Here is a 14066-nt window from a genome sequence, read left to right on the forward strand (position 1 = left end):
CCATAATTATGCTTACACATTTTTGCTTCACGGCAGAAAAAGGTGCCGTTGTGGTACCCATAATCTACAATTACAAATTTGGAATTATTTTCAATGTAACTTGAAGAAAACTTCAAATAATTCTATATTGAAGTGCTTACGTAATAACTTATCAAAAATGTGAACTCATTTAATTTCGCACATAATAAGCAAATCTTGAATTAAAAATGGTGCAGTGTGCCTTTAGAATAGACATTTACACACACACAGAGCAGTAAATATCGTGTTTCAAAGCACAATTCAAAGAGTATTAACGCAGACAGGCCGATCTTTTCAACCTAACATATTTAAATAAACACAAAATGTAAAAACACAGTTACAATTACACTAGTTTTTATCTTTTAAACGTGTTTTATTTAAATTTGTAACACTCGCGGAAATCAGAGTAAATACTAACATAACGTAGTTTCATAATTAGATTAGAATTAAAAAAATCTTTATTGGGTAATACATAACTACAGTAAATACAAATTTAGAAGTATTTTCAATGTCAGCTAAAGCAAATGCACAAACAAAATAACTTTGTCTTCATGGCAAAATGAGAACACAAATTGCTTCAAAGCTGCAATGAATCGTAGGCATTTTACTATTATCTGATATTATGTCACATCTACGTTTTTCATCTGTTTCAGGTCAAAGAGAGTCCAAAAAAACAGCTGATTAGGGTTGAGGGAATCATAGTTTTTGCAAAAACTTAGCACTTTAAATATTGTATTAAAATATAATGCTAATTCATTTCGGACTTCACATAGTCATTAGAGATGACCTAAGGAATGTCTGGTTCAAAGCATAGTATACCCATTTAGTTTCACCTTGTATAGCATAAAAAAGATTCGGCCTCGGATATCGTTAATTTGCTCCTAAGAATTGAAGATATCCGTTTCTTTATCATGGATCCCATAAGCAGAACCTAACCAAACTATCTTTGAAGTATATCCTTTCCAATAAATAAGAATTATCGAAATCGGCTTTCGCGATATTGAGTTATTCTTAAATTAGTTTCGGACATACTTATAGCAAATTTAAGACTTTTATGGTTCTCTCTAATTGAGAAACTTCTCCTTTTTTGAAGTCGGATAAAAAGAGCGACTCCATTGTTTTCATTTCTGACTGTGTCCTTTCATCTGTCCCATTCTGACAAGCGGGTCTTGTCTGAGGACCTGTCAATAATATTGTACCATATTTAATTAAAAAAATATTCGTTTTATTAAATTACTTCCGCTTTTTGCATATCAACCTTATATAAATAAAATAATCTTACCGATGATAAGTCACCCCATAATTTTTTGAGTCGTTAATGCATTATTTAAGCACTTTTTATAGCACACTTAGGCTTGTTGATTGACTCACAGTTGACACACGACTAAGGAGAAAAGTGTGCTTACATTGACTTTAAGCACACTTTTGCCGGAACGGAAGTTATCAGACTGCGAATGATATGTCCATATGTATAGAACGTCATTGACTTAAACATAAAACCCAAGATACCAAGTTTAAACTTGATGTTTATTAAAAATACATTACAAATTGACATTTTTTTGATTTTAAACTGTCTAAGCCCAAACAAGTACAATATAAGATAGATGCATATTATGAAGGTTAGCCAGAAAAACAAGAAGTCGAAGCTACAAAAAATAATGTATTGCGTTGTAACTAACGCCATTGTTAACAAGTTACAAATAATTTGTAAAGTAGTCAGAGAAAATCAAAGAATTTGATCACGAATCACTGTATATCCACATATTGACAATCTAGCAGATAGACTCAGCTCTGTGGCATATGCAGTTAGAAAGATTAGAGAGTACACGAATGTTGCGACCGCTAGATTAGTGTACTTCAGTTATTTTCACAGCATCATGGCGTACGGTATATTACTATGGGGTCATGCTGCTGAAATTGATATAGTGTTTGCTCGGCAAAAAAAAGATGTTCGTGCTATATATCAGCTTGGTTATAAACAGTCTCTCAAAGAAAAATTTAAAGAAATAATTATTATGACTGTTCATTGTCAGTACATTTATGAAAATTTAATATATGGTCACCTTTTTGCTCTTAATAGTGATTTTCATTATTATAACACTAGAAATAAGGGATTGCTTGTAACAAATTCTAGTAGGCTTCATAAGATACATAATAGCTTTAAGGGTAAATGTATACACTTCTATAATAAAGTCCCACCCACTGTTCAGGCATTATCTGTAAATAAATTTAAATGTTTTATAAAAAAAAGGCTCTGTCGTGAATCCTGTTACTCCACTGCTGAATATCTAAATGATCGGACAGCCTGGGACTAGATTGTGATTATTTTATAGCGATAGAAATGACTGTACAATATTGTATATTTTTATTGAAAAGAGCGCAAAAAAGAATGCTGGGAGAGTTTCTTGCGCCGCTTCTTCTGTCTCAGAGCGCCATTTGTTTCCGAAGCGGTAGTAGTATCTAGTAGTATAAGAAATGACATCGAAAAGAATTCTAAAGGAATCAATTTTGTGAAAATAAATGCCTTTTATGCCATTTATCATTTTTACAATTTAAAGTTAAACGTTGAAATCTATACACTGGTAATTACTTCATAACAATTGAACATTGCACAACACTGTTCCAGGCAGCGAACGTTACAGCAACTACTCTGGCTACGGCTCCAGCTTCCATTGGTCGGGTGATCACGTGGACGCCACCCCCATGGACTCGTCATTCCGCAGACGATGCGCGGTTCTGGCTTTGGACGCGATGCCGTTCCCGAACAAGACTGCGGGCGAGTGGGAGGTGCAAGCTATCGAGCGAGAGCTCAATAAGGTTCGTTAAAACATACACTTGCAATGAACTATATTATATATATTTTATATTCAATGATAAGTATCTCATGCCAAGCTTGGCCGACTGTTTGTAACTTGTCAATCGGTGACAGTAGACACAGTAAATAGTTAAATGTAATTCGCTTACATTTTCTATCCTGTTGTTTCCGTTTGAGAAATAATCTTCTCTCTTGAACGTTTTATTTGTCTAAATGTTAGTATATCGTAATTTGTAAGTCTGTGGTTGTTTATTTTTTTATTGGGGTTGACAACAGCTTAATACAAAATAATCACGTATAGTTAAATACAAAAACATTGCCAATTATAGTCTACCACAGTTTACCTAATAGAAGGAACAGCAGTGTTTACAATAATAAAAAAGAAAATGAACACTGAATAACACACGATTAGAGAAATTAAAAAAAAATGTATTTAAAAGTGCCTGCGTTGGTTGCATAATGGATTATATGTATAAATCTGAAAAATGAATATAAATAAGAGAAAATCATGATAGATACACAGATTTACAGATTTAATAGTACAATACATTGTGATTGTGATCATATCATTAACGACGATTTGAAGTTCCAAAGTTTATAATCTAAATCATGTCATGTTATGTGTTCTTTGTTGAAAGTAACTAATTTTGTTAATAGACACATGAATAGATCAATTGGGACGAGGAAAATATCGAATAAAATCGCTGACAATATTTTTACAAATTGTATTTATTCTGTTTAGTAATAAATATTATTAACAATTAAGTAGGACAATGAATGGATTGAACAATTTACTAAATTGCTTGAGATTTGTATAATATGAGACTTAAATAATAGTTATTTATGCAACGGTTTTGTAATAAGGGGTATTAAAACACGAATGTGGATTTATCACATGAGCCCAAGCCGAGTGTGATAATAGTATCACATGAGTGTTTTAATACCTAATTATCAACAGTTGCATACAAGACTTTATCTACACCCAGAATATGAATCCTCTAAAAGATTCTGAAACAGTTACTTACTGCTAACATTAAAACAGCCAGTCCTAGTAGTAACCTAATATCATCCATTACTGATTATATACAAACAATAATTACATTTTGTATAGTTCAATAATTAAAATTCACTCGAATATAATGTTCTTTTGCAGCGTTTAAAATGAATCGCTATTTTTTGTAAACAAAACAATAAAAATATCGAATAAAAATGGCGGGGATTCGAATAACCTACTTTTTTTTACGGCGCGCGACGTTCTGGTGGTGTGGAACGCGCGTAAACTAAAATGTTCTTTTTTTGAAATTCATACAGATACCACGCATCGAGCAATAAGAATGTGGCTGTATGTTGAAACTCTTTGTGCATGAAGCGATCGAAAAAAAAACATAGGAGTGTTGTTATGAAATTCAGTACAACATTACAACACTCGTTTGGATGATGTAATGGTTAGAACATTGGGTGTTTTAATGTTGGCAATAAGCTAACTGTTTCAGAATCTTTAATAGAGGATTTAAAGCATGGGTGTAGATAAAACTATGTTTAAACTAAAATTAATATTAAGAAGCACGTCTACGTCTTTTAATTACTGCTTTACACTGACAAGGTTCAAAGTTGCCACAAGTGATATAATCAATTATATCAATTGTTTCAATAATCTTTTAATTCAATAATCTATCTATCTATCTATATATATAAAAATGAATTGCTGTTCGTTAGTCTCGCTAAAACTCGAGAACGGCCGGACCGATTTGGCTAATTTTGGTCTGGAATTATTTGTGGAAGTCCAGAGAAGGTGTAAAAGGTGAATAAATATGAAAATGCTGCAAAATTAAATAAAAACAACAAATTTATTTTTCCTTTGATGTGTCCATACATAATTTCTATGAGAGAATTTATTGACGCACGGTTTGACAGTTCTGCTGTGAAACAATTTCATTACGACAGCAGGGTGCATATTTTACGTAGTAATTTTTATGTTATGATATATTATTGACAAATTCATATAAAAACATTTTTTTATTTATTATATACAGAACAACGTCTGTCGGGTCAGCTAGTATTTAAAATTTCTTTATTCTTTGGGATCATTGTAATCACTTCCAATCGGCCGTCTTAACTATTAAATTTACTATCGTTATAGCACTGTTATAAATTATTAGAACTTATTAAAATTTTAAAATTTATTTTTATCGCAATACCTATATGCACTTACATCACCAATTAAGGAAATACATCGCTTAGTTTAAATCAGAATCATTTTGTCCGGACACCTATATTTACAATAAGCCATAATTTAATTTAACAATAGTAATAAACTTGTTATCTCATTTGATCATTAAATAAAATCGTAAAAACGGTCGTGGTCGTTGACCTGTGTGTCTGTATTTAACTATATTAAATGGCGGCTCAGTCCCAACCGTGGCACATTGTTTCATTTACTATAAGCTACATTAAAAGAGGCCGCTAGCCGGGTTTGCTCGGACGTTGTTGTCTAGATCTTCTCGAATAAAACAATGTTTACATATAACTATGAGTTTAATTTTTGTTGTTTATAAAATAAATGAAGCGGTAACAGCTGTGATGCTATGTACAGGCGTGGGTGGGGTTCTCGATCCACACGGAAGGCGAGGGCCTCCAGTACCCGGGAGTGGCCACAGGCAACTGGGGCTGCGGCGCCTTCGGGGGCTCGTCCACGTTGAAGTCCATGTTGCAGATCATGGCCAGTGCCCAGGCCGGGAGGCCGCTGGCCTACTGCACCTTCAGGGACGTGGCCAAGAGGGACTACATCAACCGGATGTACAGCCGCATGTGCAAACATGACGTCACCGTCGGTGAGGACATACAACTTTTCAATTTATTTTTTTACGTAGCGAAACGGCAGCCACCAACTAATTACATCATTACGTCGTATACACAGAAAGGGCTACTTATTAATGTCTTTAGATTTTTTTTAATTATAATAAACACTTAAATCCTGTGTGTTGTGCCCCCTGTTTGTGATAACGCACCTGCAACTCCCTATATCTAAAAAAATAAATGTGGATAATCGAGGCTACTAGCTAGGAAACGTGTGTTACTGTGCCAAACTTTAAATTATGAATGAATGAATGAAAACTTTATTAAACAAACACAAACCACACGAAAAGTAACTGACTCAGCGTCATCAGCGCTGTGTTGGTATAATACCACAGCGCTGATTTTTAGCAGCCCCCTGGTGATCCTTTGAGTAACTACATTTGTTGTTTAAGATTAAAACAAAACTTAAACTTGTAGATTTATATTAACAAGATTATTAGGTACAGATTAAATATAAGGTTAAACAGGGCCGTCTCTCATTAGGGCCGAGCGATGGCGGTCTCTCGTATGTGTCGACGCAGGCTATAAAACTGGTCGCTTCCTCTCTCCCCCGCCGTCTCCTCCTCTCAGCTGTTACAGGCGTTAACAATAGGATTGGAAGTGGCCCAGTACAGCGTCCGACTAGGTCTCTTAGTTTGTTTTGACATCATATGACGACTGTATAGCCGAGTGGTTAGCGATCCTACCTATTAAGCTAGAGGTCCCGGGTTCGAATCCCGGTAGGTGCAAGCATTTATATGATGAATATGGATCTTTGTTTCCGTGTCATGGATGTTTATATGTATTTATGTATGTTTAAGTAAGTATATTGTATTAAATATATCGTTGTCTTGCAACCCATAACACAGGCTATATATGCCTAATTTGGGGCAAGATATTTGTGTAAAAAGTGTGTCAATATTATTATTATATTACATCATCATTGGCAGGAATTACACACATCTTGTGGATAGCTCTTTTTATTGTGCCCTTTGTAGTAAGGACATCTGCGACTCTCTCTATAAAACAAATAGATATATAGAACAAAATGACACCCAATGCTGTCCTTAGAATTCAAAATATATATAATTTAAATGAAGTATTTCAGGGCCAAATCTCATTAAGTTATCCCTAATATGTTAGTATGTTCGTGTGTGGCACTAATTAAAACTAATAAATTATATTCAGATTTCACTTTTTTGTATAAAATTTTAGGGCAAATGTACAAAATGCTCGTGCAATATTCCCAGACTGCAAACACCGATGAGATGAAGATATTTCTAGAGAGTAGTTTGGAACAACATTGTAAACCGCCTGAAGTTAAACCGAAACAGAAACCGGAGCCGATGTCCATTGTAAGTGTTAAACTGAATGTTAACCACACAACACAGGTTGTTTTTTTTATTTATTTTTTATTTTATGGAATAGGAGGACAAACGAGCGTACGGGTGACCTGGTGTTAAGTGATCACCTCCGCCCGCATTCTCTTGAAACACCAGAGGAATCACAGGAGCGTTGCCGGCCTATAAGGAAGGTGTACGCGCTTTTTTTGAAGGTACCCATGTCGTATCGTCCCGGAAACACTGCATAAGGAAGCTCATTCCACAGCTTTGTAGAACGTGAAAGAAAGCTCCTTGAAAACCACACTGTGGAGGACCGCCACACATCCAGATGGTGAGGATGATATCCTAACTTGTGGCGTGTCGTGCGAAGGTGGAATTCGGCGGCAGGAATCAGGTTAAGCAGCTCTTCGGAACACTCCCCGTGATAAATGCGGTAGAAGACACACGATGAAGCGACGTCTCTACGTGATCGCCAAGTTATCCAGCCGTTATATTATATTGTTAATGTTAATCATAATCTATGATTTATTGTTGATTTTAAATGTGTGAAATATGGTCACGTGAATCGCGTCTTCGTGAGTAACGATAATTGCATACAATATTCTTCGAGGTGTAGATCATCCACAAAAGATATTTTTTCCATGGATCAGTTACGGAATAATAAAATAGGAACGCGCAGTCGCTCGTCGTACCGCTTCGCTGCAGCGTATATTTGAGCGAAGCGAGGTAAACTGAGTCTGTGTAGAAAAACAAAAACAAAATTAATCCAAACAAAAACATAAATATAAATAGCGCGTGGTAATTTAGAATAGATTGTAAATCATGTTTGTTTTTTATTATAATAATTGAATCAAGTCTTAATTCAAAACTCTGTCTAGAAAATAGCCTAGAAAATTTCGAAAGCTTTCTATGAGTTCAATTTTTTTTTGAATTGGATCAGAAATGGACGAGAAACAATTAAACACAGAAATCAATTGGAGTCACCCGGTGACAGCTCCGCTCAGCTTCGCTCTATAACAATAAAAACTGTAAAATATGCAAGAATATAGAAGATGTTTACCAATATAAAATGTTATGGAAGAGCTAGTGTGTCATTAGTTAGTATTTATGTTTATTTGTATGTTAAAGGTTGTTAAATCCTTTTACTCGAGCGGCTTGTGGGTGTCATATTCGCGCGCGGCTTATAGCGTTCTACGTGTCACATATAATTTCACCTTCGCACGACACGCCACAAGTTAGGATATCATCCTCACCATCTGGATGTGTGTCGGTCCTCCACAGTGCGGTTTTCAAGGAGCTTTCTTCCACGTACTACGAAGCTGTGGATTGAGCTTCCTTGTGCGATGTTTCCGGAACGATACGACGTGGGTACCTTCAAGAAAAGCGCGTACACCTTCCTTAAAGGCCGGCAACGCTCTTGTGATTCCTCTGGTGTTGCAAGAGAGTGTGGGCGGCGGTGATCAATTAACACCAGGTGACCCGTACGCTCGTTTGTCCTCCTATTCCATAAAAAAAATGCGTTTAGGAGGCTGTTGGGGCTACCATGGCGTTGTAGCGCTTCTGGTATGTTTGCTGATACATCTGTGGATGGTTTCCATGCCATAATGCGTAAAAAAGCGGTTTTCATGTTGCACGTAGACGTGTTAGCACTTACAGCATCCTAAAGATGATTGCTGCCAGAGCTGACTGTTCCTTCCAGAAACACTGGATACAGTTAGCTCTAGGTTTATAAATATATTTCACTAATATTACTATCGTAGTTCATAAGAAATATTGTTAAATGATGTCCCAAAGTTATGGGACATGAAGGGAAATTAGGGGTGTTTTTTTTAATTTAAGTCGTTTCGATTCCCAGACGATACAATTAATTTTTAGAAAATCTTTGAATGCAGAATTACTAACATTTAAAAATAACATAAAGTCTTCTTTCAGTAAAATACCCTATCTACGATATTTAAGGTACTTTCCCTTCATGTCCCATAACTTTAGGATATCCTGTATATGGAGATCTCTCTGAATTAAATAAATAAAGGTCTGCAGAGATTTTGAACCACCTCTGGTAATGTATTATAGCGTGAGAGGTGACCGCACGTGTACACTAAGGGGCGCCTAGACTCAATGAAACACTGTTTATAATGGGTGGTTGATTGTGACTTACTTCCAAATCCAATTTTGAAAAAAATATTTGAAATAAGTGCTAGAAGCAGATATTCAGTATAATATAATATATTATGGGTATTTCATACTCTTTCAGAACCCTACTCCAGAATCTGCTGCAGATCAGAAACCCAAAGCTGAGGTAAATATAGAAAAAGAGCTGCTGAAAAACTCACCAGACATGTTCGAAGGTGATGAAATAATTGCTTCGAGCTCTGTAAAAAATGAAGATGATAACTTCTGGAGCCGTAACCTGAAGCTGTTATCACAAATGGACAAAATCGATCAAAATAGTGATAATCTGAATCTAACTCCGACATCAGATAGTCAAAGAGTCAAAGACGTGCCCATGGCCGAAGATAAACATGAAATGGAGGTGTCGCCAGTTGTAAAAAAAAGTCTTGGTAAAAAAATAACCGATTATTTTTCAAAGCAATCTGATGTTAAGATGTCATGTGAATAAAAACTTTAACTTTTTATTGGTCTTCTTATTGTAAATTACTTCCTAAGAGATCTGTACTGAACTAATAAGAGTTTTTCTTAAATGGCATCGAAGGAGTGCTTCGTTGGGGTGAGAATACTTCACAACGGTGCGGCGGTAATACTAGTAACCTGGTAAAAGAGTTTAAATATCAGGATCTACGAAACGGCGCCCAGTTGTTGAAAGTCGCTTCATCGTGTCTGTGTACTATCGTGATCGATCTTATAATATCCCGTAGATGCGTTATGTTTAGAGATCACACGTAAACATAAATCTTATAAAGATGTACACTATCCAGTTGCGATTTTTTAAGACTTGTTATGATCATAATATTCAGGACCTTACAGGGCGTCCCAAGGCTATGTCACATGGAGGGGCGGGGAGGGGAGTACTATAAAGCAAGGAAGGAGTACGCGCTTTTTTTATACTTCTTAAGGCGCGTTATGAAAAAATTATGAAAGTGAAATTTTAAGATGCGCGTGCATTACTGTAACGCAAAAGTAACAGGTTGAAGTTGGTTCCTAAAATTTTCTGACGTTTGCGTCATTCGTTATTTTTTTTTTGTTGAAATTTTTGTCAAAGCCATCTTTGCAAAATTTTTACAAAATTGTTCTTTCTGAAAACGTATAATATCACGAGGAATAAATCATTTTAATGTTTTTTGCTTCATTAGGCCAAAGAAGTATAGGTAACTTCTTGCGCGCATACACACACAGTTTTTTTTTTGTTTGTTGTTAGTCCGTCTGTGTATTGAAGCAGTGAAAATTCTAACTTAAGTTAACGTAAAAAAAATACGGTCCTTTATGCCACAATAAATATATAATTCGAGAAGGTTGAATGAAATCAATCAATTATATGCTGGGGTTGACAGTGATTGTGGAGGGAGTTTCATTTGCATACTTATTACTAATTATTCAGGTAGGGTGTAACATAATTCACGAAGTTGTGAGCTGCAACTTATTTTCATATATTTATAACCGTGTTATGATTTAGCTTTCATTAGGTTAGGTTAGAAAGAATATAGGGGTGCTGCTTGTGGTGCAAGGTCGACCTGTTATTGATAATAAATCATATTTGTTGGATGCAATTACTAATTATAACAGTAATCACGACCATCATGTTCACAAAGCAAACAATTAATTTAATCTCTAAAGGTTGATGCATCGAATACAAGATAATTTATATTTATACACTTTATTACTTTTTTATAAAATATTCAGGAATCTAATCTATCTATATATATAAAAATGAATTGCTGTTCGTTGGTCTCGCTAAAACTCTAGAACGGCTGGACCAATTTGGCTAATTTTGGTCTTGAATTATTTGTGGAAGTCCAGAGAAGGTTTAAAATGTGAATAAATATGAAAATCCTCAGAATTAAATAAAAACAACAATTTTGTATTCACATACTTTGATGTGTCCCTCGTCGTTCAGAAATCAAATTGAAAAAATAGTTTAAAATGAATAACTAATTAATAAGAATTTTTATATCTTTCTAACTTTCTCAGGAGGTAAAAAATAAACTTAATTTTAGCTAACTATAGTTGGTAGATAGAAAAGATGTGGACAAGAATTGCAAGAGACAAGAACCAGTGGAAATCAATGGAGGAGGCTTTAACCGCTAAAGGAGGTCCTTATGTCAAAAATAATAATACTTATACTAACAAAATAGGTAATTTTATTTAAATTTGTGAAATACTAACACATACTAACAAATACAACTTATAAGTAAATATCTAAATATATAGATGTAAGGAAATAAAGCTATAAATAAAAAAAAAGTGTGTGTGTCAGCAGCAGCAGAACAGGTACTAAACAAAATCAAGTCCAATGGAGTCGGTTACAAACATACAAACAGCAGAAGCTAATAAAAGCGTATAAATTTAAAAAAATATAGATATTAAAAAATAAAATAATAGGTTCTGTTAAAAATTGTCTATTTGGCGTGAAATGCGCTATATATACTCTCCATATTAAATTAAACATTTAATAATGTGCATAGCTCATATAAATTTGTATCAAATATATTGATAATTTAATATTAAATAAATACAAAGCACACATGTTTATATATACAATACATGTCATAATAATGTATGAATTGTAACGTACCCACGTTGTTATCAGATTTTCCGGCACTAGTATTTACACCACTTTCTTCCATAATTTATAGAATTTTCACTTAACTTTAAAAGGCATAAAAAGGCATTTATTTTCTCAAAATTGATTCCTTTAGAATTCTTTTTGATGTCATTTCTTATAATAATAGATACTACTACCGCTTCGGAAACAAATGGCGCTCTGAGAGAGATGAAGCGGCGCAAGAAACTCCCAGCATTCTTTTTTTTTGCGCTCTTTTCAATAAAAATATACAATATTGTACAGTCATTTCTATCGCTAAAAAATAATCACAATCTAGTCCCAGGCTGTCCGATCATTTAGATATTCAGCAGTGGAGTAATAGGATTTACGACAGAGCCATTTTTTTATAAAACATTTAAATTTATTTATAGATAATGCCTGAACAGTGGCTGGGACTTTATTGTAGAAGTGTATACATTTACCCTTAAAGCTATTATGTATCTTATGAAGCCTACTAGAATTAGTTACAAGCAATCCCTTATTTCTTCAAAAAGGTGACGATTTTTGTGAACATATATTAAATTTTTATAAATGTACTGACAATGAACAGTCATAATATTTATTTCTTTAAATTTTTCTTTGAGAGACTGTCTATAACCAAGCTGATATATAGCACTAACAGCTCTCTTTTGCAGTGCAAACACTATATCAATGTCAGCACCATGACCCCATAGTAATATACCGTACGTCATGATGCTATGAAAATAACTAAAGTACACTAATCTAGCGGTCGCAACATTTGTGTACTCTCTAATCTTTCTAACTGCATATGCCGCAGAGCTGAGTCTATCTGCTAGATGGGTAATATGTGGACCCCACTGAAGCTTTTTATCTAACGTGATACCCAAGAAGACCGTAGTGTCCAAGTTCCAATCTCTGGTCATTTATTAGTACGTTGGTTTGTACCTCCGCTGTGTTTGGTGTAATGAACTGTAAACACTTTGTTTTTTTACTGTTTAAGTGCAGATTATTCGTCTCAAACCAACGCACTATCTTTGAGAGTGCATTGCTTACCTCGTCATCAATATCCGCACGTCGCTTCACTTTAAAAATAAGTGAAGTATCATCAGCAAACAATACAATCTCATGGCTATCATCGTTAACAGCCGACAAACGGTCGTTAATATATATAAGAAACAAGAAAGAACTGAGAATAGAACCCTGTGGAACACCTATTCCCACAGGTTTACCCGAAGACCGTTTGCCATTTACATCGACTATCTGAACTCTTTCGCTTAAATATGATTTTAACAGATTTAGGGCTCTATTTTTCACTCCATAATGCTTTAGTTTTAGGAGTAAGTTTTCATGGTGGACGCAGTCAAATGCTTTTGACAAATCACAAAAAATGCCCAATGCATCCTGTGACTCTTCCCAGGCGTCAAAGATGTGCTCAATGAGTCTAGTACCCGCATTAATTGTTGATAAGCCCCTAGTGAAACCAAACTAATTTTTGTTCATTAATTTACAAAAATGCATTTGTAGCTGTTGAAGCAAAAGTTTTTCAAAAATTTTACTAAAAACAGGCAGCAATGAAATAGGTCTGAAATTAGCAGGGTCAAAAGAACTGCCCGATTTAAACAAATTTTATGAAATAAATGTATAATAATAAATCAATTTCAATAATATAATAAAGCTTCAAAATACAAGAAAGTGAAAGGTGCGCGAGAAATGATGCGCACCAAAAACGTTACTATGACATTTTGATGAGCAGATTTTACTCTCCATATTTTTCTCATACCGGGCGCCTTATATGAAAATCGATTCTTAAGGAGTAAACTCCAAAAAAATTAAAAATAGTTGGTAGATTAACTACAGTTGATAACCATTTATCAGATTATTTTTATGTAGACTGATAAATCATAAGTTTTGTCACAGATTAAATTTCTGAACGCACCCATAATATTTGACAACCAATATGTCGATCCATCCTCTATGTCGATCTATACTATAGGTATAGACAAAGAGTGCATCCTTCTATCTTTGTGAGTGACGATTACCACTACGTGCGCGAGAACTTTCTTATCTCGGTTATCCTTTCATAGTGACATTTCAAGTGATGTGCTCTTTTATATGCTTTTTAATAGCTTCACCTGTATGTAGTTATGTTTGTTTTACGGCCAGATTTCGTTCAAACTTCGTAGATTTATGGATGACCGATGACAATACAATAATTTGATAAAATTATTCCATTGTTCAATTTGCAAAATAAGATTTTCGTCAATTTATATATTTTTTTTAATCTATCTTCAATGAGGCAGGAATTGATCTTAAT

General features: G+C 34.5%; 1 protein-coding gene across 2 annotated transcripts in view; it reads left to right on the plus strand.

Annotated features, from left to right (window-relative positions):
* Positions 1-9645, plus strand: part of LOC126968684 (poly(ADP-ribose) glycohydrolase-like) — a 32260-nt gene extending 22615 nt beyond the window's left edge. For both annotated transcript variants that reach the window (XM_050813734.1, XM_050813733.1), the window contains 4 exons: positions 2645-2835; positions 5427-5664; positions 6884-7023; positions 9266-9645. In XM_050813734.1, the coding sequence (XP_050669691.1) occupies positions 2645-2835; positions 5427-5664; positions 6884-7023; positions 9266-9631 (935 nt within the window). In that variant the 3' untranslated portion in view covers positions 9632-9645. The remainder of the gene's footprint in view (positions 1-2644; positions 2836-5426; positions 5665-6883; positions 7024-9265) is intronic.
* Positions 9646-14066: the final 4421 nt, after the last annotated feature.

The sequence above is a fragment of the Leptidea sinapis genome, chromosome 16 (genome assembly GCF_905404315.1).
Source record: "Leptidea sinapis chromosome 16, ilLepSina1.1, whole genome shotgun sequence".
Taxonomy (NCBI): domain Eukaryota; kingdom Metazoa; phylum Arthropoda; class Insecta; order Lepidoptera; family Pieridae; genus Leptidea; species Leptidea sinapis.